We start from the raw sequence: 27,471 nt of genomic DNA on the forward strand, positions 1-27,471 counted from the left end.
TCCAAGGGTGTATGGAACATTGTTAAGGGTTTTGAGGTACGCCCAAGCTCTATGGAGGTTGCAGGTTCTAGCGGTTCTTGCAATTGTGCTCTTACTATTTGTGTTGTTTTACCTACATTTGAACAAGCTCAATGGGATAGTAAAGATGCGTAGGCACATGCATTGATTGCATTGTCTATCAAGCGCACCATTATTGTTCACATTTGTTCATAAAAAAACAAAGAAAAAAACAAAACAGGCTTAAGACATTCTAGCTAGCTTGCATGCAAGTACAATGAGATAAAAATAGTATACCTCTGCAAATAGTTAGAATAAAAAATCATAATTACATTTTTCTTGTGTTGTAGGTGAAGTCATTCCCAACCATTTACTTGTGTAGAGCATGCTGGATGCATTACAAAATTGATCTTTTGCTTCAAGGCAATGATAATGTTGTTAAGTTTGATGGGTTGGTCGGTTTGCTATTATAAGTAACTATGTCAAGGAAAAACACGGATGACCAACATGCTATTGGTTAGGCTTTTGTTGTTGCACAAAAGAGTTAGCAATAATAATGCTGCTACTTCCAATGTTCTTTCTTCAAGTGACAAACTATTGCGATAAATGCTTCCCGCAATGCATCTTGTAAATCTACTAAGAAATGAAAGAAAAAGTTGCATTGCAGAGCTATTGATCACTAGCTAGAGCAATGTCATAAGCTAAAGGCTAAAGAGGGACGTAAGAAAGAAATGAATCTTCTTCAAATGTAGCCATTACAAAATATGCAAATTCTATTTTCGATTTAGAATGGTCTTTTAGTGCACAATGTCAATATGACCCTTCTGTTCATGATGCATGCACGATTGAGGTTGAAAATTCACATGTATGGCAATTTGACAGTGTTGCTACAAAGCACGTTACATCTCATCGTGACTTGTTCACTTCTCTTAATGTTGTCCCTAATGGGAATACTATAACTTGTGCCAACAATGCCTCTCTCATCCAGTTCATGGAGTCAGAAATATTGTACTCATTGTACTTAATGGCAGTTTCTTTTGATGTACCTTTTGTGCATATAATCAAGAAGAATTTGTTGCTTATTTTTGCATTAGCAAGACTGGCCTTGTTGTAACGTTTGTGGATGACAGATGTGTTGTTCATGATCTTACTTCATATGATACTATTGTGGCATCACGAACCTTGTCTTGTGGGTTGTACAAGCTCAATTATTATGAAAAGTGTGTGGAAAACTTTGCAAATGCAGTTGTAGATTCTTAAGTTGTTTTAGATGCTAAACTATGGCATACACATTTTGGACATCTGAATTTTTGCCAGTTTAATGCATTTGTAAAAATCTGATATGGTTGCCTCATTGCCCCCTTTGGAGGCACCATCTAAGCATTTTTGTGAAAGTTGTATTTTGGGGAATATGCAATGCTCTCAGTTTCCAAAAGATGGTTTAGTGTGGGCTGCTTGCAATTTGCAGCTTGTTCATAGTGATGTTTGCGGCTCAATGCACACTCCTTCTTTTGGTAATACTTAGTGCTTTGTAACTTTCATTGATGATTATTCACAACATATATGGGTAAATTTGCTTAAGGCTAAGTTCTTATTTAAATATTTTTTGTTGTTGACAAAAAATGTATTTGGTTGTACTGTGGACACCCTCCATTTTGATCAAGGGGGGAGTATATGTCAAAAGAATTTGATCTATTTTTGGTTGGTCATGGGTAAAATACCAATGTATAATGCCTTATACATCTCAAAAAAATGGTCTTTTTGAAAGACAAAATAGGCCACTTATGGAGATGGCATGATGTATGGCCAAAAGCCAAGCTTTGTGCATGGTTTTTGGCTAGAGACTGTCATATGCTGCCTAGATACTCAATAGGTGTCACCAAAGCTTTGTAGTCTATGACTCCATATGAAGCATGTCATGATAAGAAGCCATCTATTGGTCACCTACGTATTTTTGGTTACTTGGCTTATGCTCTAAATCTGCATCAACAACATACAAACTTAGATGGTAAGGCTATCAAATCTATGCTTGTTGATTACAGTGTTGAAAGCAAGGGTTACAAGTTATATCATCCACAGTTGAAACATATCTTGAGTTCTTGAGATGTTGTTTTCATGGAAGAGGGAGTTCAACCTTTGTTGTCATGTACTAAAGAGATATGTGTATGCTCACTGAACATTTTTTATGCTTTGTTGCCTCTTTTCAATGGTGGGAATGCAAATGTAAGTCCAAATGAGAATTTTTTTTAGCCTATACAAGTTTCAAGTGACGTCATAAACTAGACTAATTTTGATGCAGATATAAATAATGCACTTGATAAGGACATGGCTACAAATGAAGAAGCTAGAGGTATGCCAAAATGGTTGGTGTATACTTTACGTGATAGTAAATTGGATTCACCTTTGTCTAGTCATACTTGTTTGGGCTCTCATCATATGGGCTCTCATCATGCTTCTTGTCCATCAGATTGTTATGCTTGGCTATATCAAGTATGTGTGACAAGTTTGAACCCCTTAAATTTGATTAAGCACAAAATGAAAAGAATTGGATGGCTGCTATGCAAGATGAATATGATGCACTTGTGAAGAAAGATACTTGGTATTTATGTGACTTGCCTCCTCGCAAGAAGACCATTGGTACAAAGTGGGTTTATAAGATAAAACACAATCCAGATGGTAGTATTGATTGCTACAACGGCTTGTTGCAAAAGGTTATGCTCACCAAAAGGGCATTGATCTTGAAGAAACTTTTTCTCCCACTTGTCACATGAATACTGTTCATTTCATTTGTGCATTGGCCACTTACTTTGGATGGGATGTACATCAATCGGACATTAAAACCACTTTCTTGAATGGTGACTTATATGAGAAAGTGTATGTAATGCAGCCTCATGCTTCTGTAAAAAAAGGGTAGGAAAAGAAAGTTGTAGATGTAATAACGCAGTTTCTAGTGGCTGAGTACATGTCAATTTTCATAGCTATGGTTCAGTGTGTGTGGCTCAGACACCTTATGGTTGATTTGGGAACTGGACGAGTCTCTGACACTCTCATCTACATTGACAGCTAAAGTGCATTGGCGATTGGGAAGAACCTAGTCTTTCATGCTCTCACAAAGCACATTAAGGAGGATTAGAGAGAGAGAGAGAGAGAGAGAGAGAGAGAGAGAGAGAGAGAACACAACACTTGAAGCATTACCCAATGACTAGAACTCAATAACTAGAACTTTGAGAATATGTAAGTGAGGGTTTATGAAGTCAATATGCAATAAAGAATGATATCTTTGATCGTGTCAAGTGATAATGAACTCATAGGCTTAGGATGCTAGTATAAGAGAGGTTCCCATATACAAACATTTGACATCAAATCTTAAAGCATGTAGGATTAGGAACTTTAGTAAGAATCACGCTTTGATACCATGTTGAGAATATGGATGGAGAGACTCACAATCTTTCTAGAGACTGCATATTTTTTCGAATTCAAGATGTGAAAACTCTCTCTCTCTCTCTCTCTCTCCAACCCGTCCTAGTTCGACACCCGTCACTTCGCGTAATAACGAAAGGTTTCAGTCTTAGAAGCATTTTGCTGCAGAAATGGCGAACCGAAGGGTGCCTCTCGTTTACCTGACAGAGAAGCTTCTTAAAGCCAAATTTCTCTCCGAGGAACCTCTCTGGTTTCAGCCCCTCCTCAAGTAAGCTCTCCTAATGATTTTCTGTGTTGTGAGAGAGAGAGAGAGAGAGAGAGAGAGAGAGAGAGAGAGAGATTGATTTATTAACGTCTTCTAGAGGGCGAACTCTGCCTATGAGACAAAGGAAGGAAAAACATAAAAACTAAAGCTAAGGCTATGGACTAGAACTGTAATGAGTGATCTATACAATGATTGGGAGAGCGTAATGTGGAGGATGGAGAGTCTAACTAGGGGTATATGAACAACTTGTAGGTCTTTTTGATGGGCGCCTTATTTTTTTACCAGATTTCCATGTATTCTCCATTTTATGGGTCGTGGGTGGGTCGGGTATTCTTGCTGAGCCCCTACATAAGGAGGGGAGCCGGGGGGACGGAGCGGGGGCCGCCCCATTCTGGCATGTTGTAGGGGAGGGGGGGGGATGCCCCTATTTTGACATGATGTAGAGGAGTGTAGCACCTGTGTACTCTCGTGTTAGCAAAGTTTGCGTCGCAGGGCTTGTCCACTCTCTCTCTCTCTCTCTCTCTCTCTCTCTCTCTCTCACATACACACACACACACACACACACACACACGCACACACACACACACGCGCGCGCGCAAGATTTGATGCCAGAGATCAAGGCAGGGAGGGAAAAAGGGAAAATTGCTTTCTACAGGGGAGGGAGAGTAGCGGTGTTGAAAAAACGCACTGCATGACGGTGCATGACGGTGCGAGACCTATGGGACTAGCCTTAAAATGGCTTCAAACACAACTGAGCGCACGCGCACACACACACACACACACACACACACACACACACACACAGAGAGAGAGAGAGAGAGAGAGAGAGAGAGAGAGAGAGAGAGAGAGAGAGAGAGAGAGAGAGAGAGAGAGAGAGAGAGAATCCACGCGGTAGGCTGTCTAAGGAGTGGCGGAGTTCCACTTTTAGAAGCATTGGCCGCAAACCTTGACGTCCCTTTCGGTATTTCTTTTTGTGTTGTTTAGACAAAGGTACAACTGTCGCCTTTGCTTCTAAGGCTAGAGAGGCGCTTGGCCCAAAAGCGATAGATATGAAAAGTTGAGTCCTCAAAAGTATCCGATATGAAAAGCTAACTCCCAGAGGGTTGTTGTGCGATTTTCGAGCGTGTCCATACATTTCTCTATGATTTGTGGCGCAAAATCCGGGATGTCCATTAGTTGCTACGTCAACATATTTTTGGGGCTTGATGATGTCCTCAATGTCCAGTGACTAGTCTCTTATGAAGCTTTAAATTAGGTCCTCTTCAATGGAATTGCCACATCAACACTTTGTGACATATCCCTCTCTTGAAGAAAAGTAATTACTCGTGATCACACGTGCAAAACGCAATCAGATTCTTTAGCAGACAAGGTCTTTATGCATACACGCCAATGACCATGACGATCAGACATCACATTCTTTAGCATGCACTACATTATACAGTTCCACAATCAAATTTTCATCCAATCATCTCTTCTGCATTGGAGCTCTTGATACTCTACCGTAGCAATAGTAGCCATTGCAACTAGACCACGTTGATCCTTTCAAGGGGTGTCTCGATGCACTGCGACCACGTACCCAGACAATATGAAACTATTGATGCACAAGATTTATATGCTTCACAAAAATGCTTTTCAAATGACATAGATTCACATGTGCAAACACATAACGTAAAGCTCCTGAGACTGAAGTGTCTATCGTTCAGAGGGTTCCATAAACAACCAAATGCTCCCCAAATCGCAGCGTGCGTCGTTTAGAGGTTTCTATCTACGCTCCTCGGACCTAGCCTATGTCATTTAGAGGTCCCAAGTACAACGAAATGCTCCCTAGATCGTAGTCTCCATCGTTTAGAGTTTATCAAATGGCATTGAAACCAGAATCAAATGAATTAAAACAAGTTCAAAACAAACATAATCTATTCCAAATAATGTATAAACAGTGTTCAAAAAAGTATCTAAATGCAAAGTAAAACTAAAATCATTCGGGGTTAGTTTCTATAAGCGCCTCTTGGTGTGCCTTACTGCTGCATACAAAGCTTAACAAAGCTAATTGTCCAAAAGATGATGTAGCTGCAAATGCTATGCAGGGTATACCCTATGTATCAGCTTGCGGATCTTTGATGTATGCCATGGTTGCCTCACGGCCCGACACTTCTTATGTAGTGGGAGTTATCAACAGCTTTATGTCTAATCGTGGCAAACCATATTGGGAAGCAATGAAATGCATCTTTCGGTACTTAAAAGGTACACGAGAAATATATATGCTATGAAAAGGGTACACTAGAATTGCGGGGATTCTGACATGGCATGAGAGCTTGACACTCAGAAATCCACCTGTGGATATGCATTTACTCTAGCTAATGGGGCTATCTCTTGGTGTTCGAGACTACAGCAGATTGTGGCACTGAGTACTATATATATTTCAGCAACAGAGGCCTCCAAAGAAGCTGTTTGGCTTGGCCGTCTGGTCAGAGATTTTGGACTTCTTGCATGTGCTTTAGTGCTTGATTGTGATAGCCATAGTGCAGTATGTCTGGCTAAGAATGCCATGTTTCATGTTAGTACAAGGTAGGATCAAAACGTTTGTACGGATTCGTTCTGTACCGTACGAACGTACTGTATGATCCGCACGGTACAGATCGATCCGTACAAGGCACTTCTTAAAATTTTTCTTTTTGGAAGATAAGCATGGCAGAGGTTTTTTTGATGCATTTTTGCTGACTTATTGGCAACCAAACTAGTTCTCATTTCAGCTTTAATATGCCTGTTCAATCATCAATCTCGTCTAAACGTTGAAGTCTTTTGCAGTAGTTACATAGTATGTGCTTGTCTTGTAAAACATGTCTTTATAAATGTCTCTAAAAGTTGTTGCCCTCGTGTTTTTTTATCAAAATGTCCTAGAAAGTTTGGTAAATTGAGTTTTTTTTACAAGAGTACGTATTTTTACGTACATAAATTTTTTTCCTGTACCGGACAATGTACAGTACGTACACATACGCCGCATATGGTACGTTTGGTATCACCTTGTGCCAGTACCAAACATATAGATGTTTGGTACCATTTCATTGGATTTGACTAAGATCAAATCCCAAGATAACCCTGCAGACGTTCTCACTAAAAGTCCTGCTAAGGCTCAACATGAGCATTGCATCTAGTTAGTGGGAGTTGGTTAGCTTAAAGGTACCACTTTGGGCCTTTTAAGTGGGAGGTTGTTGGGTGTAAATGTCACGTGACACATCCAATCCTATGTGTCCGTGGACAAGCTACAGCATGACCAGGGTTTAGTTCAGTCAAGTCAGTCTAGAATAGGAAGTGATTTGGCACTTTTGTGAGTCTGTTCGCAGACCGTGCATGCCCAGGCACTTAGATTAGATGCATGTCCTCTGGTTGCACACAACATGATCATCAGATTTCCATCAGAACCCATCAGGAGCATTTTTACAGTGCATAGACCTATTTTCCCTATTTTTGACATTTTTCACTTATTATTTTCAAGTGACTTTTGTTGGAAACTAGGTAGGGCAATTTTGCTAAGTTTGTATATATAGAAACCTAGCTTAGCACTTTCTGGTAGAAGAGGCAGCAGGAACTTGTGTGTTCACAGGCAACTTCTCAACAGGACCCCAAGATCCCTAGCGTTTGTGCTCCACAGCAGATGCATCGGCTAGCGTTTTTTGGACAAGAACTCAGATCAGCCAGCGTTTTTGCATCTGCATCAGCCTGGCGACAGAACCACAGCAGATCAGTCCTAGCGTTAGCAGATTCCCATTGCAGGAAGATTTTCAGCCCTAGCGTTTTTGCATCTGCCAGACACCTCAGCATTTTTTTGCATATCTTCGTGACGGAATCAGCCCTAGGACCAACGTTTTCAGTTTTCATCCCTTAGACACAACAGAACAAGTCCTGAACCTCGCAGATCTCGGCTTCCCGCAGCAGATACCGCCACACGGTCATATCCCGCGAAGTTTGCAGATTCAGCCCGGAAAACGCAGATTTCAGCATCTGCGTTTTCAGCGCGTCGTCGTCGCATCGTCACCATCCACATCGTCACCGACATAGAGTCAGAATTCAACAAATAAAGATTTGCAGATTTCACCCCTTATCATTTTCATATTTCAGCCCATCTCGTCGTTGTCCCCATCGTCGTCGACATCGTCCGCAAGTTCAAAGCATTGTAGAGATTTGTGCAATCATAAGTAGACCGCTCTCGCCATAGAGAGTGGGGCCTTCGGAGGAGGGTTTGACAACAGTCTGGTGTCGTATTCTTCTCTCTTTATCTCTCAGTCTCAACACCTTCATTCACAGTGTTCATTCACTTTGTTTGTGATCACTTGCACTCTCTCACTAAAGGAACGGAAGGCTCTCCCTTCCACAAGTAAAAGGAACCCTTGAGCACAGTTCGGAGCACTCATCTTGAGCAAAGTTCAACATTCACTTCCGCTCCACATTACATTGGTATCAGAGCTTTTGCAGTGTTCTGTATCACTCAAGGAAAGAACCACAATTTTTTTTTGCTTGTTGCAGTCGCACGTAACCCAAGACCTCTTGGCCGTGTCGTTTCCTAATCGTGTTGAAGACTGACAGGAAACCCAAGAAAGAAGGGCTTGTCCAGTCTCCCCTTGTGCCTTTTTTCACTCATTGAGAGCGGACCGTGCACTTAGCTGCCGGCCAATCGACGTGAGGTGGGAAGAAGCAACCTTGGTGCGAGCGCAAGGCCGCCAAGGGGTGCGCCCGCGGAAAAGAGCAGAACTCGGGTGAAGAGAAGATCCTTCTCTAACACAGGTTGCAAGCGAAAGCAGAACTGCAAGAACCTGAAGACCTTGAAGAACCTCAAGAACCCAAGTTCCTCGTGAACTTAAGAACCCAAGAACCCAAGACCCACAAGAACCCAAGGTCCTCGTGAACTTAAGAACCCAAGACCACAAGAACCCACAAGAACCCACGACTTCAGTGGATGATCATCACTTGAAGTGGAATGGATACTTCACTTGGAGGTGGTGAGCATGAGAGAGGCGAAGAAGAATTTTCCCCACCAGGAGGTTTTTCTGAACCTCCCCCTTCCCCATCTATGACAAGGATTGCACTAACTGCTATGGAGGCTTTCGACAAGGAGCTAGAAAGCGACGAAATTATGGCAGCCATAGAGCGTAGATATGAATGGCAGCCATAGAGTGTTAGCACGAGCACGAGAACAAAGAAAGAGAAGAAAAATTTGATTGCGAGAACAAAGCAAGACAATCAGAATTTGATCGCGAGAACAAAGCAAGAAAAGAAAAGAGCAACCAACTCATGAAAGAGTTCTTGCGACTTTTTTCTATTGTGCAGGCTCAATTTGCACAGAATCAGGAAAAGGAGACTATCTCAGTCTCTTCTTCTCCCAAGCATGACACACAGGAATTGCATGACAATGACAAGCATGATGGTTTGCATGATGATCAAGATGTTACTAAGCATGGGGATTTCTGTTGTGATTTGCCACGGTTGATTGATTTAGATCAGAAAGATAAGATTCAATCTCATTGTTTGCCTGTGTGTGGTGAACAGTTTGGCACTCCGTCTATTTGTTCATCTACGTTGCATGCACAGTCTTTGAGGAAGACGAGATTTTTTCCAGTCACTTTACATGGAATGGGTATGTTCATGTTTTTGTGTTGGAAGTGGTTTCAGGAACTTTCAGCCTTGGAGATTCTTGAAGAAGGTGGACCTACGTCCATAGAAAAAGTTGAAGCATTGAAGGAGCTACAGATGACTTTGTGTCGCTTTCGGCTCAGCCCAAAGAAGCAAGCGTTGCAGACCTTTATGAAGTTCAAGTATCGCATGACCCACGCATCAGAGTGGGCCGGCGAAGAGTCCTTCCCAGGATTCTTCCAGACCTTGTTGGCGATCTCCCTCGACGCCATACAGTTCGGTACCAGTACCTCACTTTGAAAACGAGGGGATGTCACGTCACACATTCAACCCAATGTGTCCGTGGACAAGCTACAACATGACCAGGGTTCAGTTCAGTTAAGTCAGTCTAGAATAGGAAGTGATCTGGCACTTTGTGAGTCTGTTCGTAGACCGTGCATGCCTAGGCACTTAGATTAGATGCATATCCTCTAGTTGCACAAGCATGATCATCAGATTTCCATCATAACCCATCAGGAACATTTTTACAATGCATAGACATATTTTTCCTATTTTTGACATTTTTCACTTATTATTTTTAAGTGACTTTTGTTGGAAACTAGGTAGGGCAATTTTGCTAAGTTTGTATATATAGAAACCTAGCGCTAGCACTTTCTGGCAGAAGAGGCAGCAGGAACTTGTGTGTTCACAGGCAACTTCTCAGCAGGACCCCAAGATCCCTAGCGTTTTTGCTCCACAGCAGATGGGCTAGCGTTTTTTGAACAAGAACTCAGATCAGCCAGTGTTTTTGGATCTGCATCAGCCTGGCGACAGAACCACAGCAGATCAGCCCCGGTGTTAGCAGATTCCCACCGTAGGAAGATTTTCAGCCCTAGCGTTTTTGCATCTGCCAGACACCTCAGCGTTTTTTGCAGATCTTCGCGACGGAATCAGCCCTAGGACCATCGTTTTCAGTTTTCAGCCCTTAGACACAGCAGAACAAGTCCCGAACCTCGCAGATCTCACCTTCCCGCAACAGATCCTCACCACACGTTTAGATCCCGCAAAGTTTGCAGATTCAGCCCGGAAAACGCAGATTTCAGCATCTGCGTTTTCAGCGCGTCGTCGTCGCATCGTCACCATCCACATCGTCACTGACATAGAGTCAGAATTCAACAAATAAAGATTTGTAGATTTCACCCCTTATCATTTTCATATTTCAGCCCGTCTCATCGTTGTCGACATCGTCCGCAAGTTCAAAGCATTGTAGAGATTCGTGCAATCAAGTACACCGCTCTCGCCATAGAGAGTGGGGCCTTCGGAGGAGGGTTTGACAACATTCTGGTGTCATATTCTTCTCTCTCTATCTCTCAGTCTCAGCACCTTCATTCACAGTGTTCATTCACTTTGTTTGTGATCACTTGCACTCTCTCACTAAAGGAACGGAAGGATCTCCCTTCCGTAAGTAAAAGGAACCCTTGAGCACAGTTCGGAGCATTCATCTTGAGCAAAGTTCAATATTCACTGTCGTTGCACCTTACAGTAAAGGCTCTCACGTCATGTATAAACTCACACAACTCACACAGGGTGTGAACACACCCATATATACTCTAAAATCATATAACATACACTTTTTATTTTTAGTGTACTATCGAAAGCTACATGTAACCTCTCTGCGTTGGATCTCTCTCTCTCTCTCTCTCTCTCTCTCTCTCTCTCTCTCACACACACACACACACACACACACACACACACACACACACACACACACACACACTCACACTCACACTTGTAAATCTGTTTAGTTTAATTTACCTGTGGGAAACCTCAAGGCGAGGAAAACCCACCAAAAAGATCATATACAAAGGGAAAAACACTGAAGTGTTCTGCTATACAAAAGCGCTAAAAGCAAACATAGAAGAGTTGCTGTTTTCCAGGGATATGTCCCCAATGTCAAAGACAAAATGTAACGATTGCTTGAACGAAAACTTGAACGATGGAAAAGGATCTGCATCATGCTGGTGAAACATGTGGAGATTGTGACGATGCCACAAGGATCATAATGACCAAAATCTGACCCATGCGAAGAAAATGGCAAATTGCTGGAGGGAATTCGGAAGAATGCCAGAAAGCCAGAATTGTTTGTGGAAGACCCCTGAGGGAAATTGAAGGTGCATACAAGCAGAAACGCGGCGAAGGAAAGCCCTGGTGCAGCAACACTCCCAAAGCAGATGTCTGACAATCTCATCAGCAACGGAGCAATCGACGCAACGAGAGGAGCTAATATGACGCGCCGCAAGGAGTGTTCCAACTAGAAGAACTCCCAGCAAACAACGCCAAAGAAACAAACGCTGCAAGTGAGACTTTCAGATTGCAGTAAGAGCCTGCCTCCACCATTGATCGAATTTGTGTAAATCCCAGGGCGTATTACAATGATCAGCTAGCCAAGAGTCTTGCATGAGAGAAGCATAGATATGGCGAGCAGAAATCACATCCAAAGAAGAGTCCCATAAATTCCAATCCTGCATACGGCATCCACCGGTCAGCGGCAGAATAGGAGAAAAACACCCAGCATATGCCGAAGCAAGCTCCAAATCTGACGATAATGTAGGCCCAACCCAAAGCGTGTTGCCGCTTGAGAAAAGGTAAGCAAATCCCCGGATGAATCCACCACATCATCCACCATGCGTATGCCACGACCAAAGAGGAAGTAGGCTTGACGAGGCGACTAATCAACAAGGGTAAAAGAAAACGCCCTACTCCAATTCCCATATGCTTGCTGCCTGCCATGCCAAGAGAGATGATCCGTAACAACTTTCCAAGCGGAGAGCAAGCCAATGGTGATCAAGCAACCAGGAATATTACCGACCATTTTGCCAAACAGAGTCTCCCAAAGGGAAGTCTGCCAATGACCAAAGGCAGGAGTGGCCATATGTCGACATAGATCAACAACCATAATTGTCCATGGCTGAGATTGCAATGCAAGAGTGGGCAATAACATAGCCTTCCTTGCCAATGCATGGCGACGAAGGTTTAAGATTTTCAGCTCGCCAAGGCGCTTTGGAGTGCAAGGTTTCTCCATTGTTAACAAACGGAGGCCCTTCTTATGAGATGTTAGGTGCAGCGGAAGTGAATGTTAAACTTTGCTCAAGATGAGTGCTCCGAACTGTGCTCAAGGTTCCCTTTACTTACGGAAGGGAGAGCCTTCCGTTCCTTTAGAGAGAGACCGCAATGGACACAAACAAAGTGGATGAACACTGTGAATGGAAGTGCATGAGATTGAGAGATAGAGAGAGAAGAGAATACGACACTGGAGACGTTGTAAAACCCTCCTCCGAAGGCCCCACTCTTGATGGCGAGAGTGGTCTACTTATGATTGCACAAATCTCTACAATGCTTGGACTTGCCAATGATGTCGACGACGACGCGACGGGCTGAAATTTGAAAATGCTAATGGCTGAAATCTGCAAACCTTTATCTGCTGAATTCTGACTCTATGTCGGTGACGATGTCGATGATGACGATGCGACGACGATGCATTGAAAACGCAGATGCTGAAATCTGCGTTTTCCGGGCTGAAACTGTAAACCTTGATGAATCTGACCATGCGGCGAGGATCTGCTGCGAGAAGGTGAGATCTGCGAGGTTTGGGACTTAAACTACAATGAGTCTTATGCTGAAAACTGAAAACACTGGTGTTCTTCTGAGTTCTGTCGCGGTAGAACTGCAAACGCTAGGGGTTGATGTGCAACTCAAAAACACTGGCTGAAATTTGTCTTCCTGATGCAAAAACGCTAGGGTTCTCGTTGTGTCTTGCTGATGCCGGGCTGATCTGCAATCCAAATTGCTAGGGCTGATCTGAGTGAAAAACGCTAGGCCTCGCAATGCAAAAACGCTAGGTCTTCTGTCTTGGGGGGTCTTGCTGAGAAGTTGCCTGATGAACACAGGGTTCCTGCTACCTCTTTTGCCAAAAAGTGATAGCGCTAGGTTTCTATATATATTTGCTTACTGAATTTGCCCTACCCAGTTCCCAACAAAAGTCACTTAAAAATAATAAGTGAAAAATGTCAAAAATAGGGAAAATGGGTCTATGCACTGCAAAAATGCTCCTGATGGGTTCTGATGGAAATCTGAAGATTATGCTGTGTGCAACCAGAGGATATGCATCTAATCTAAGTGTCTGGACATGCACGGTCTGCGAACAGACTCACAAAAGTGCCGGATCACTTCCTATTCTAGACTGACTTGACTGAACTGAACCCTGATCATGCTGTAGCTTGTCCACGGACACATAGGGTTGGATGTGTCACGTGACATCCCCTCCTTTTCATAGTGAGGTATTGGTATCGGACTGTATGGCGTCGAGGGAGATACGCCAATAACATTCGGAATCCTGGAAAGGACTCTTCGCCGGCCCACTCTGATGTGTGGGTCATGCGATACTTGAACTTCATAAAGGTCTGCAATGCTTGCTTCTTTCGGCCGTGCCGAAAGCGACACAGTCATTTGAGTCTCCTTCAATGCTTCCACTTCGTCTATGGACGTAGGTCCACCTTCTTCAAGAATCTCCGAGGCTGAAAATTCCTCAAACGACTTCCAACACAAAAACATGAACATACCCATTCCATGTAAAGTGACTGGAAAAAATCTCGTCTTCCTCCAAGACTGTGCATGCAATGTAGATGAACAAATAGACGGAGTGCCAACCCGTTCACCACACACGCAAACAATGAGATCGAATCGTGTCTTTCTGATCTAAATCAATCAACTGTGGCAATTCACAACGGAAATGCCCATGCTTGGTGCTCATACTTTCTTGTGCTCTTTCTACAACTGTGTCGTGGCAAGGAAGAAACATAGAATGTGAATTCCTTGAATGCATACTTTTTAGCTTTTCCTAAATGATCCGCATACATCCGTGCTTATTCATGAGTGAAACGTGCTCAACGTACAAAATGTCATGCCTAGGAAAAGGGATCACATAAAGACGTTGACTAAAATACAGGAAATGATCACGAATGAAACAGTCGAACAATGCGTGCTGACTAATCATGCGAACACATAGTACTTCCTGTGAGGGTTCTTGGGACCTAGGCTCAAGAGCCAAGATCGGTTCTTCCTGAGGGGGTTCTTGGGACCTAGGCTCGAGAGCCAAGATCGGTTCTTCGTGATTGATCGAATATGCAATGAGGTTAGCTTCACTAGAAACAATATCAATAACCCATCATGCTTGTGAACAATGACATCATCTTCATGCAAATCATCATGCTCGTGAGAAATCACATCGTGATCATCATGCTGGTGAAAAATCACATCTTGATCATGCAAATCATCATGCTTGTGATTGTCATCCAAATCATCATGTTTGTCATTATCATGCAAATCATGTGTGTCTTGCTTTGGAGAAGTAGAGACTGAGAGAGTATCCTTTTCGTGATTCTGTGCAAAGTGCGCCTGCACTTGAGAAAAGAGTCGCAACATCTCTTGCACTCTTGCTCTGTTCTTGCGATCAAATCTTGCTTGTCTTTCTTTGTTCTCGTGCTCGTGCTCACGCTCTATGGCTTCCATTCTTGCGTCGTATTCACGATCTATGGCTGCCCTTCTTTCTTCATAGTCACGATCTATGGCTGCCCTTCTTTCTTCGTGTTCTAACTTCCTGTCCATAAACAACTTCGGCAACTCCTTCATAGGAGTTAGTGCAATCCTTGGCGTAGATGGGGAAGGGGGAGGGTCGGAAAAACCTCTTGGTGGGGAAAATTCTTCTTCGCCTCTCTCATGCTCATGACCTCCAAGCGAAGTATCCATTTTGCTTCGAGTGATGACCATCCACTGAAGTCGTGGATTCTTGTGGGTTCTTGTGGTCTTGGGTTCTTAAGTTCACGAGGAACTTGGGTTCTTGTGGGTCTTGGGGTTCGTGGGTTCTTGAGGGTCTTGAGGGTCTTGAGGTTCTTGAGGTTCTTCTTTCGCTTGCAATTTGTGTTAGGGAAGGATCTTCTTTTCACCTGAGTTCTGCTCTTTTCCGCGGGCGCACCCCTTGGCGGCCTTGCGCTCACACCAAGGTTGCTTTTTCCCACCTCACGTTGATTGGCCAGCCGCTAAGTGGAGGGTCCGCTCTCAATGAGTGAAAAGAGGCACAAGGGGAGGCTGGACAAGCCCTTCTTTCTTGGGTTTCCTGTCACTCTTCAAAAACACGATTAGGAATCGACACGCCCGAGTGAACTTGGGTTCGTGCGACCTCAACAAGCAAAAAAAATTTCTGTGGTTCTTGTGGTTCTTTCCTTGAGTGATACAGAACACTGCCAAAGCTCTGATACAATTGTAAGGTGAAGCGGAAGTGAATGTTAAACTTTGCTCAAGATGAGTGCTCCGAATTGTGCTCAAGGTTCCTTTTACCTACGGAAGGGATAGCCTTCCGTTCCTTTAGAGAGAGAGTGCAATGGACACAAACAAAGTGGATGAACATTGTGAATGGAAGTGCATGAGACTGAGAGATAGAGAGAGAAGAGAATACGACACCGGAGACGTTGTAAAACCCTCTTCCAAAGGCCCCACTCTCGATGGCGAGAGTGGTCTACTATGATTGCACAAATCTCTACAATGCTTGGACTTGCCGACGATGTCGACGACGATGAGTACAACGACGAGACGGGCTGAAATCTGAAAATGTAACAGACTTGGACATTCCAAGTCAAGAATCAATCACAATAGCACCAAATAACCACTTCAAAACAATTCACAGATCACAATAGATTTGCACTCGCCCGGTGGAGTTCCGTGCCTAGAGATATTGGCCCCAAAGACTGGCGCCCGCGCCCCTTTCGGTATTTTTTAATGTATTAATCAATGATCAAAGTACAAGAGAGCGGTTAGGGTTTCACTCTCAGACTTCGTCCAGATGCTCTGCAGAGTGTGAACCCTCACCGCTTATTTAAAGTTTATAAGGGATGCCAAAAGCAAAGCCCCAAAAGCTTCAAAATAAAGCAAACTCTGTTTCTCTCACAAGCCCTCTCTAAGGCTTTAATAAAAATAAAGCAGTGTAATTTTCTCCCTCTCTCATGCTCAAATTGCGTCGCTCAAAAGCTGAAAATCAGTGCAAAATCCGGAAATTCCGTACGATGCCACGTCATCATGCTAGCGCATTTCACGTAAAAATCATCTGTTGCTTTTAGGGTTAGGGTTAGGGTTTAGGGCAGGTTTTAGGGTTAGGGTTAGGGATAGGTTTTCTGGCAGATTTTAGGGTTTGCAGGTTTTAGGGTTAGGGTTTTCAGAATTAGGGTTTTCAGCAACAATCAGGGTTAGGGTTTCGCGCATGCTCTCAGGCAGACACGTCGTCACTTTGTGACATACCCCCCTCTTGAAAGCATTGTAATCGCCCTCGAGTATGCCTGCAAAACAGACAGAAGCCATAACCCGTCTTAGCAGACACTGATTGTTAGTACCTACATACTAGGAACACACATCTAGCACATGTACCAAATCGACAATCACATCACAGGACATCACATGACATTCAACATTCATTCAGATCTTAGACCATGATTTATCGGCAATGTAGCTAGCAATCGCATCTAGATCCAATTGGGACCTCATCGATATCCGATTGACTAGCCCCTATTGCAACCATGTCTATTCGAGATCAATCAGGCCAAAATGCTGCTGTCATTTCGTCTATCAGTTCCTGCACTTAAAGTAAGTCAAGAACAAATCAGTATCATAATCAGGAATTCCATTTCATAAAGTCATACAACAGAATACTGTCAGCTTTCAGTATCCCTGAAGCTCAAAGAGACATCAGTGACTCTAGTATCTAAATCAAGGCATCTGTTGACAAAGGAGCGGAGTGGCTCCCCTCTTGTGCATCCCACTGCACCAGATCTCCGGCCAAGCTGAATTCTGGGTTCCATTTGGAGTAGACTATGATAAACCAAAAGCATAGAGGTAAAGTTTCACAATCTGAGGAGTATCTGTTAGGTCCTCCTCCTCCATCCACTTCGCATCCAATTCAGGATAGTTCTTGAACTTAACCAAGAACCGCCTTCAGACTTTACCTTTATTCTTCGTATCCTTATGTGCCAAAATCTGTTCAGGAACAAGGATCTACTCGTTTTCTTTCACTTCGGGTTGCTCATCAGGCTCCCCATCATCAGGCACATCAGCCTTAAAGGTTTCAAGAGACTCACATGAAAGGCATTGTGAATCCTCCAAGTATCAGGCAGTTTCACTCGAAAGGAGACATCATTTATCTTTTCAGTGATCTGGAAAGGTCCGTAGTATCGCATACTAAGCTTTGGAAAAAGCCTCTCCTTTCCCTTTTTCTTTCTCAGGCGTGCCTTCTCAAAACGTAAGAGCACCCAATCATCCTCCTTCAATTTCAAGTCGCGACGATGGCGATCAGCTGCCTTTTTTTGTCGTTCTTGAGATTTCTGCAAAGTCTCGCGAACCTTGGCAAAAGCCGTATCTAAGTCTCGCGTATATTCATCCGCTTCAAAAATCTTATCTTTCGTGCTTAGGAAGGGTGGAACCTTCGTAGCACCTTCAACAATCTCAAATGGCGTCTTCCCCGTCGAAGAGTGTATCGTGTTATTGTAGGCAAATTCCACCAAAGGTAGGTACTTTTCCCATCGAGTCTTCTGATTTGAGATATAAGACTTCAATAAATCTAGAACCACTGAATTTGCAATCTCAGATTGCCCATCAGTCTCTGCGGGTGGAATGATGACGAGAACTGCAACCGCGTGCCAATGTTCTCCCAAATTGCCTTCCAAAACAAACTCGTAAATTTGGGGTCTCTGTCGGAGACAATCGTCTCAGGCATGCCATGTAATCTGAAGATCTTGGCCACAAACAGTCTCGCTAAGTGATCCGGCTTGACTGTTTTCTTCACTGGAATGAAATGAGCTTGCTTGCTAAATCTGTCAATAACAGTCCAGATACCATCGTGACCACCTTGTGTTCTTGGGAGATAAAAAATGAAATCCATTGCAATACTTTCCTAGGGGCGGGTGGGTATGGGTAAAGGCTGTAACAATCCCTGTGCTTTATGCCTGTCAAACTTAACCTTCTTGCATACGCAAGTGCGCACAAACTCTTCCACATCCTTTTTGAGTCTCGGCCAAAAGAAGTATCTCTCTACCCCTTTCATGGTGGTAGCAATGCCGCGGTGACCCGTAAAAGGTGGACAGTGGCATTCAGTCATAACCTTTTCCCTCAATGGCTGTGTAATGCATAACATGATTTTTCTCATCAAGTAGCCATCCCAAATGGAATATCCCGCTACTGTCTCCCCATCCTGTATCCGTGTGAAAACGTCTGCAAAATCTGTATCTGTGGCATACTGGTCGACCATATCCTCGAAGCTCCCAACGGCTTCCGAGACAAAGCATCTGCCACCACATTCTTCTGTCCCTGCACATGGACAATCTGGAAGTGAAACTGTGACAAGATGTTCGCCCACCGCATCTGCTTTTCCGAAAGCTGCTTCTGTGACAAGAAGTAGTGCAAACTCTAATGGTCTGTAAAGATAGTAAAATCCGCTCCGAGTAGGTAACGCCGCGACTGAGTAAGAGCATGGATAACCGCCAAAATCTCTTTCTCATAAATCTGTGCTGTCATCTCCGGTCTTGAGAACAATCGGCTCTCGTAAGCAATGACATGGCCTTCTTGCATTAAGACCGCACCCAGACTACGACCACAAGCATCACAATACACTTCAAATGACTTCTGCAAGTCCGACAAAGTAAAAACTGGTCGTGTAGTCAATTTCTCTTTCAATGTCTGAAAGGCAGTCACCTCTGTGGATCCCCACGAGAAAGGGATTCCTTTCTGTGTCAAGATATGCAAAGGGGAAGCAACCTCTGCAAACTTTCGAATGAACCGCCTGTAGTACGAACACAGTCCCAAGAAGCTTCTAACTTCATGGACATTCTTCAAATCGGGCCAATCACGAATAGTCTCTATCTTGGCCGGATCCATTTGCACTCCTGCTGTTGAGACAATGTGTCCCAAAATGTGTATCTTTGGTAGGAAAAATTCACTTTTCTTTGCATTAATCACTAACTTGTGATCTTGTAATGCCTGAAAGACTTGAAGCAAATGATCTCTGTGTTCTGGCTCATTCTTGGAGAAAACAATGATGTCGTCAAAGAAAGTGCCAACAAATAGCCTGTACTCTCGAATCAGACTTGAAGCAAATGATCTCTGTGTTCTGGCTCATTCTTGGAGAAAACAATGATGTCGTCAAAGAAAGTGCCAACAAATAGCCTGTACTCTCGAAAAATCCTGTCCATCATCCGGTTAAATGTCGCAGGAGCATTGGTTAAGCCAAAAGGCATCACCAAAAACTCAAATAACCCAAAAGTCGTCCGAAAAGCTGCCTTGTAGACGTCTCCCGGCGCGATTTTGATCCGATGATATTCTCTCTTCAGATCAATCCTGCTAAAGCACGAGGATCCTTGTAATCTGTCGAGTACATCATCGATCCTAGGAATCGGAAATCTGTTCTTGATGGTGATTTTGTTGAGAGCTCTATAATCGATGCACATTCTCCAAGATCCATCTTTCTTCAAAACCAACAACATTGGAGAGCAATACGGTGAAGTACTAGGTTGGACAAGACCCTTTTCCAAGAGGTCTTTCACTTGGTTCATAATCTCTTTATTCTGTGCTCCGCTCACACGGTAAGGTGGCCGGTTCGGTGGTGTGCTTCCAGGTATGAGATCAATGGTATGATCTTTAGGACGAGCAGGTGGTAGCTCGCCTGGTAGGCCTTCTGAGAAGCAATCGGCATGAGAGTGGAGAAAATCTCGGCGTTCTTTATCAAGTTTAGACATATTTGTCCTATCCTTATCGCTCAATTCTTTCATAAAGATCGAGTAAACAAACAAACTGGATTTCATTAATTTAGAAATGGTCGAAGCCGATACAATAGGGACAGACTCGCCCTTCAATTTGATATGAAGTACAATGGTTCTGCCCTTCTCTGTAGTCAATGTCGCTTTCCTCGCCCGATAATCGACCACGGCGTTGTTCTTGTGGTACTAGGAATCCCTAAGAGAACATCACAACCCTCCAAAGGCATTATGAAAAAGTCCTCATGGCCCCAATACCCCTGACAATGCAACCGAAGTTTGCCAATGACAGGTGTAATAGCTACGTCCCTGCTTGGGTGCCGCTAGAACTGCCTCTGCAAGTGGTCCCATCCGATTGGGAGTGATCTCGAGCCGCGCCGCCAATTCCTGTGAAATGAAGTTGGCCTTGGCTCCTCCATCAAAGAAGATCAGGGCCTCTTGATCTTTCACTTTGCCCCAAGCTCGGCAAAGTTCTGTACTCTCGTCCATGGTGTTGGGATCGGTACCCACACAATCTGGAACCAGTCCTGTTTTCATCTTGCCTTTTCTTCCACGTTTCTCAGCTGCTCTCGAACTCTCACGCCTGTGGTCGTCCTTATCATTCTGTTCTTTCTGTGCCTTTTTAGGGTACTTCGTGGAGATATGTCCATGTTCCCCGCATCCAAAGCACTTCCTCTCCCTGATGAAGCGAGATCTCTCCTGAGGAGTAAGCTTGGGTCGTGCATCCTTCTTCTTTGGGTTGCTCTTTCTCTTTTTACTTTAATTCCCAGAAGTCTGTTCGGCTCGTTGTGTCATGGCCTCATCGGTGGGGTAGGTCAGACTGCCAGAGTGAATGGCAAAGCCCCGCTTCGCATGACTCATCAACTCCTGAATAGAAGCTGACTACTGTTCCAAGCAGTGATCTCGGATCTCTGTAGGTAGACCCAAGGTGAACCGCTCAATCTATTCTCTGAACTAGATCTTCTTGAATGAAGAGGCGGGTAGAAAAGAGCTCCAGAATCTCTCACAGTAAGCATTCACTGTATCTCTCTTGGTCATTTGAAGATGGTTCCAAGCAGCTCGTATATCGCGTTCATATTCTTGCGTCAACCAAGAAGAAATAAAAAGCTTCTTAAATTTCAGCCATTTAACTGGCGCAGTCTTGTTTAAAAGAAGCGTGGACCACCAAGTTCTGCATTCCCCTTAAAGTAAGAGGCAGCTCTCCGAATCTTGGAGTGCTCTGAGTAGCGTCCTCCCACGAAAGCGATGTCAAACTGCTGTATAAAAGACAAAGCCTTCGAAGCATCTTGGTATCCTGAAAAATTGTCAAATTTTATCGACTGTCCACCTTCCTTAAACTCTTGGACTTTCTTGCTTTTATCTTCCAAAAAGTCATACTGGTTGGCTTTATGAAAATTCTTCTTGTTCGCATAAAATTTTCCGTCATCGGAGTCTGAACTGTTTGTAGACGAGTCCTCTGTAGAACTGTCAGTCACTGGGAGAGATTTAGACTTCTTTGCCTTTTTCTTGCCCTTTCCGAAACGTTGTTTCTTGCTTCTCTTTTTGCCTTTTCTGTCTTCTTCGCTCGAATCTAAAGAGCTAGAAGAACTGTCAGAAGAAGAAGAAGAAGAAGAAGAAGAAGAAGAAGAACCTGGTACTCCTTCAAAGCGAACACGCTTCTTCTGTTTCTTTGCTTTGTCAAATGTCGACTGACGACCCAAATAACCCGGGAAGTCAGTGCCTTTCTTCTGCTTTTTGCCGTGCTTTTTGGCTTTCTTCTGCGCGTCAAAAGCCGAGCTATCCGTGCATCAACCACCTCTTCTAATTCCTTCTCTGAATATTGCTTGTGATCAGAAGGTGTCTTGAGAGCGGGTTTCAGGGGTTGTGTTGTGGTTTTCTGCCACTGTGCATGCACTTCCTAAAAAGAAGTCTCGCTCATATATTTTGCCAACTTCGGGTCCTTCGCAAAACTGAGCATCATCTTTGTTGCATCGCCGATCAATTGACGACGCTTCATCTCTCTTTGCTTCGCCTGAGTAGGCTGAGGCGGGCCATACTCTCTGCCGAAATCTTCCTTGTGATCCCTGCCCGCATCTCCAGATGCAGAGGGAGTCGACTGATCCTTGCATGAAGCCATAGGTGCCGTGGAAAAAAAAATTTGGGGATCTGATTTCCGGTAGAAGAGAAATCAGCCGTGCTCTGATACCATTGTAACAGACTTGGACATTCCAAGTCAAGAATCAATCACAACAGCACCAAATAACCACTTCAAAACAATTCGCAGATCACAATAGATTTGCACTGGCCCGACGGAGTTCCGTGCCTAGAGATATTGGGCCCAAAGACAGGAGCCCCTTTCGGTATTTCTTTATGTATTAATCAATGATCAAAGTACAATAGAGCGGTCAAGGTCTCACTCTCAGACTCTACGTCCAGATGCTCTTCAGAGTGTGAGTCCTCACTGCTTATTTAAAGTTTACAAGGGATGCCAAAAGCAGAGCCCCAAAAGCTTCAAAATAAAGCAAACTCTGTTTCTCTCACAAGCCCTCTCCAAGGCTTTAATAAAAATAAAGCAGTGCAATTTTCTCTCTCTCTCTCTCTCTCTCTCTCTCTCTCTCTCTCTCTCTCTCTCTCTCATGCTCAAATTGCGTCGCTCAAAAGCTGAAAATCAGCGCAAAATCCGGAAATTCCGTACGATGCCACATCATCATGCCAGTGCATTTCACGGAAAAATCATTTGTTGCTTTTAGGATTAGGGTTAGGGTTTTTGGCAGATTTTAGGATTTGCAGGTTTTAAAGTTAGGGTTTGCAAAATTAGGGTTTTCAGCAGCAGTCAGGGTTAGGGTTTCTCGCATGCTCTCGTGCAGACACGTCATCTCTTTGTGACAGAAAATGCTAATGTCTGAAATCTGCAAACCTTTATCTGCTGAATTCTGACTCTATGTCGGTGACGACGATGCGACGATGACGCGCTGAAAACGCAGATGCTCAGCATCTGCGTTTTCTGGGCTGAAACTGTAAACCTTGATGAATCTGACCGTGCGACGAGGATCTGCTGCGAGAAGGTGAGATCTGCGAGGTTTGGGACTTGAACTACGATGAGTCTATGCTGAAAATTGAAAACGCTGGTGTTCTTCTGAGTTATGTCGCGGTAGAACTGCAAACGCTAGGGGCTGATCTGCAACTCAAAAACGCTGGCTGAAATCTGTCTTCCTGATGCAAAAACTCGGGTTCCTCTCGTGGCTTGCTGCTGCCGGGATGATCTGCAATCCAAATCACTAGGGCTCATCCGGGTCAAAAACGCTAGGCCTTGCAATGCAAAAATGCTAGGTCTTCTGTCTTGGGGGATCTTGCTGAGAAGTTGCCTGATGAACACAGGGTTCCTGCTGCCTCTTTTGCTAGAAAGTGCTAGCGCTAGGTTTCTATATATATTTGCTTACTGAATTTGCCCTACCCAGTTCCCAACAAAAGTCGCTTAAAAATAATAAGTGAAAAATGTCAAAAATAGGGAAAATAGGTCTATGCACTGTAAAAATGCTCCTGATGGGTTCTGATGGAAATCTGGTGATCATGCTGTGTGCAGCCGGAGGATATGCATCTACTCTAAGTATCTTGACATGCACGATTTGCGAACAGACTAAAAAAAGTGCTAGATTGTCACCAGTGTGTGACTACTATCTATCCTTTTTGTTGATTTCTTTCTTATTATCTATTTACTTTCACTTTTTGGAAACACCCCTCGGGAAATCTAACTGCCCTGCATTGCATAGCTAGTGTGGAACTGTCCAAAGGGAGTCCAGGCCTGAGGGCAAGAGAGCACTAAGGTTGGACAAGGACTATGGTTAGCCAAGTGGGGTCATTGACTAGCCAAAGTGGAATCCTTTGCTACAGAGGCTACATTTCAGTTCTGGATGTGGCCGCAGTGTACAAAGAGGGTCGGATGACCTAGAAAGATACAATGGCAACATCTCCTAAAATTTAGGGAACTGCTATTTTGGGACCTGAAAATGTCTTCGCGTCATTACGTGCAGTTTGACATGGGGATCATTTTGTTACTCTGTGGCCAAGTCAACAGAGGCTGCAGGTGAGATATTTTTAGACCCGAGGGTCTAAAGCGGGAAAGTGCACAAATGAGTGACACTTGGCACTCTGAGGCCAGTTTACTACTTATAGAGAAGGGAAAAACGTGATTTATAGCTGGGAGGCTCATTTTGCAAGTCTCTGTCACAGGTTAAGAGCTATGGAGTGCTTGCTTTCCCTCTTATGCACAGTGCGGTGCCAGGAGTGATGCCCTGCACGCTACGCACTGCCCTCTCTCTCCCCTTTGGCAGTATGTTATGCCCCTCTAGTGGGCTCTTCATTTGACCAATGTACAGTTGTGTGGGTTCATGCGCGATTGCCGAGGCAAGAGCCTCTTGCACAGGTACTGGATTAGCTAGCGGCTAATCCCCCCGCAGGTACAGGTGAATTCGGAGAGGTTTCACGCCAGAAATCTCGTCCGATTCAAAGGGCAAGTAGCCCTACAGGTGCGGGAGCTCGAGGACTTGCTAGGGATGCGACCGGCACGCGAAACGGAGCCCGAAACAGTGAATTACAGCCTGCTGTGTATTTTTGCAGGTTTAGGGTTTTGGCCCTAAACGGACCCTAATACCCCCAGGAGGTTCGGGGACGCAAGGGGACCGCTGTACAGGCGATCTGGCGCATTTTCAGGGCTGAAAACAGAGAATTCAGCGTGCTGCAGATTCTCGCCAGGTTTTGCAAAGTGCCCGTATGCGTCGGGAAAGTCAGTCAATGCGTGGGAATACTGACCGTGAAGGGTTCTAGTACAGTTATGCTACCGAAATCGGGCTGGAACAGTGGAAATTCAGCCGAGTTTGTGCGGGGCAGCTTGTAGGAACCACAGCGTTTATTCCCTCTTTTGAACAATAAAGAAATACCGAAAGGGGCGCCTAAGTTAGGGGCCAATCTGGTGTCCGTCTACTTATACAGGTGCAATCTAGCAGCCTGTATCCCTCTCCCCTTTGATGTGTCTTGAAAGTACAGGTAAAATAGACGACTAATAATGGGTGAAAGCTAAATCAAGGTTTAAAGTAAAGTCTACCGCCCTTTTTGGATTGAACAGGCCGGTTACATGGTTCCATCGACGGGATTAAATCACTTTTTCCCATAGAAGTGAGCCTTGGGCAGTTTTCGGCTTGAAGACATAGGGGATCATAGACCAGACACAGGGAATTGCAATTATGGCTGACAGACCAGATGATGTGACTGAAGAGGTTTCCTCTTCACAGGGTCAACAGACACATGAAGTGGGTGAGTCCTCAAGACCACCACAGACTGATGATGATATATTCAGGACCCAGTTGGTTACTGCTGTGGCTATGTTCACACAAGTAATGCAGAATCCGAGGTTTTTAGCCTTTCTGCAACCTCCTGTTCCGTCTCAGCAAGTTGGGTCACTGGATCATATTCAAAAGCCTGTTAAGGCTCGAGCACAGGTGATTCATACCGCACAGTCAATGGAAACACCTGTACACTCGACGGAGAACATGCAGTCTCCACAACCTATGCCTAAGGTACAAGAACAGGTGGCTAAGATGCCAGCCTTTCAGGCTGTACGAGTTCAGCCCGCCACCTTTCAGCAGCCTATAGCTGGTTCTAATGGGCAGGGAAGCAACTTACAGGCTATGCAACAGGTCTTCCCACCACCTTCAGTACACCCTGGCTATTTTGGAGGTGGATCCGTATTCCAAAGCATGGCTGGTCATGCACCTGGAAATCAGTTTTATACGCCAGGAACAGTGTTTGCGGGTGCTCAAACGATGATGCCTAACCCCATGTACAGTGTCATGGGTATGCAACCAGGGTTTCAAAGCACTCAGGGACAATTTGGGATGCCACAAGCAAATTTTGGTATGGCTGGAATTACAAATCAGCAGCCAAATATGGCATTTCCAGGTCAAGTTAATAGCGGCCAAGGAACACAGATGAACCTTAATAGTGTTCCCATGTTTCAGTCACTTCCATATGACAATTTAACGCCGCTGGAGAGGCCAACTCCGTACAAAGAAGGTGGCAAAGGTGTGTCATTCACGACCTTTACAGGGTTTGATGACAGGAAGAAGGCTCTTTCATTCCTCCAGCAGTTTGACAAGGCCTATGCAGGGGGAAACTTTACAGAGGCTTCAAAGGTCCGCAAGGCAGCCACTTTCTTGACAGGGAATGCGGGACAATGGTGGACAACTTTATTGCTTCAAGGGCAAGCTCCGTCCACATGGATTTACTTCAAGCAGATTTTTGCAGCAGCATGGTTATCTGATGACTTTGAAGCAGATGTCATGACAGAATGGCACCAGCTAAATGCTGCCACTTGCAGAAATCTGGATGATTACAATCGGAAGTTTTGGAAAGCTCTACTTCCAGTAACTTCCTATAGGTTTGTGCCATTGACAGAACAGATTGAAAAATACTGTTGTGGCCTACCTAAAGGATTGAGAAAATATTGCACGAAGACAAAAGTCACTACTTTGACGCAGCTCATCGAGGTAGCAAACACTGGCAATGGTTTGCTCAAGGGAGAAGATTGTGAATTTAACACTGGCGTCAAGGCAGGATCAGGCAAGAAAAATTCAGCCAAGAAGCACGTTCCCAAGGAGGCTCCTAAAGGGACTCGGGAGTCAGCCAACGCAGGGAAAGATAAAGCTACGGCTGAATTAGAAAAAGGACCAGCAAAGAAATGGAAAAGACGTTTTCCTTGCAAGTCAGAAGAGCAAAAGAAGGTATGAGGACAGAGAACAAATGCTTTATATGTGAGCAGCCTGGCCACATTGCTTACAACTGTCCTACAAAGAAAAGGCCAGCTAATTCTGATGACAAGGAAGACAAGAAAGGAAAGAAGCCCATGGCTGGTCTAGTGCCAGATATGATGGGCGACAAACCAAATTCAGATGCAAGTGAGCTTTGCAGAGCATGGGGAAAGGTCAGGGATCAAACAGTGCTTATCTTCTTTGATCCAGGTGCCAAAGCCAACTTCATTTCCCCAGAATTGGCTTCAAAGTTGGGAATCAGACCTGAAGAGATGGGGTATACAGCAGAGGCAGGTTCGGCATGTCCTGGCCATACAGAGGCTGTGACACCCATCATTGGAAAGTTGCGTCTACATATCCAGTCCTATGTAGATGCTGAAGAATTTTACATCATGCCACTGGACGGATGTGATGTGTTGTTAGGTATTCCTTGGTTGTTTCGTGTACAGGGAATCATGGATGCCTACAACAAAAAGATCACTGTACAGAGCAGGGGAAAGACTCACATTCTGGATGTAAAGCTTAAAGGGGAGTCTATTCCTACTGTATCAGCTTC

General features: G+C 44.2%; 1 protein-coding gene across 1 annotated transcript in view; it reads left to right on the forward strand.

Moving 5' to 3' along the window:
- Positions 1-3,485: 3,485 nt before the first annotated feature.
- The window catches only part of LOC147425974 (uncharacterized), a 62,728-nt gene continuing 38,742 nt past the window's right edge, over positions 3,486-27,471 (forward strand). Inside the window, exon 1 of the mRNA XM_086499081.1 lies at positions 3,486-3,685. Within this exon, the coding sequence (XP_086355207.1) occupies positions 3,588-3,685 (98 nt within the window). The 5' untranslated portion in view covers positions 3,486-3,587. The remainder of the gene's footprint in view (positions 3,686-27,471) is intronic.

Source organism: Adiantum capillus-veneris, chromosome 24 (genome assembly GCF_014529385.1).
Source record: "Adiantum capillus-veneris isolate H3 chromosome 24, ASM1452938v2, whole genome shotgun sequence".
In the NCBI taxonomy this organism is placed as follows: Eukaryota; Viridiplantae; Streptophyta; class Polypodiopsida; order Polypodiales; family Pteridaceae; genus Adiantum; species Adiantum capillus-veneris.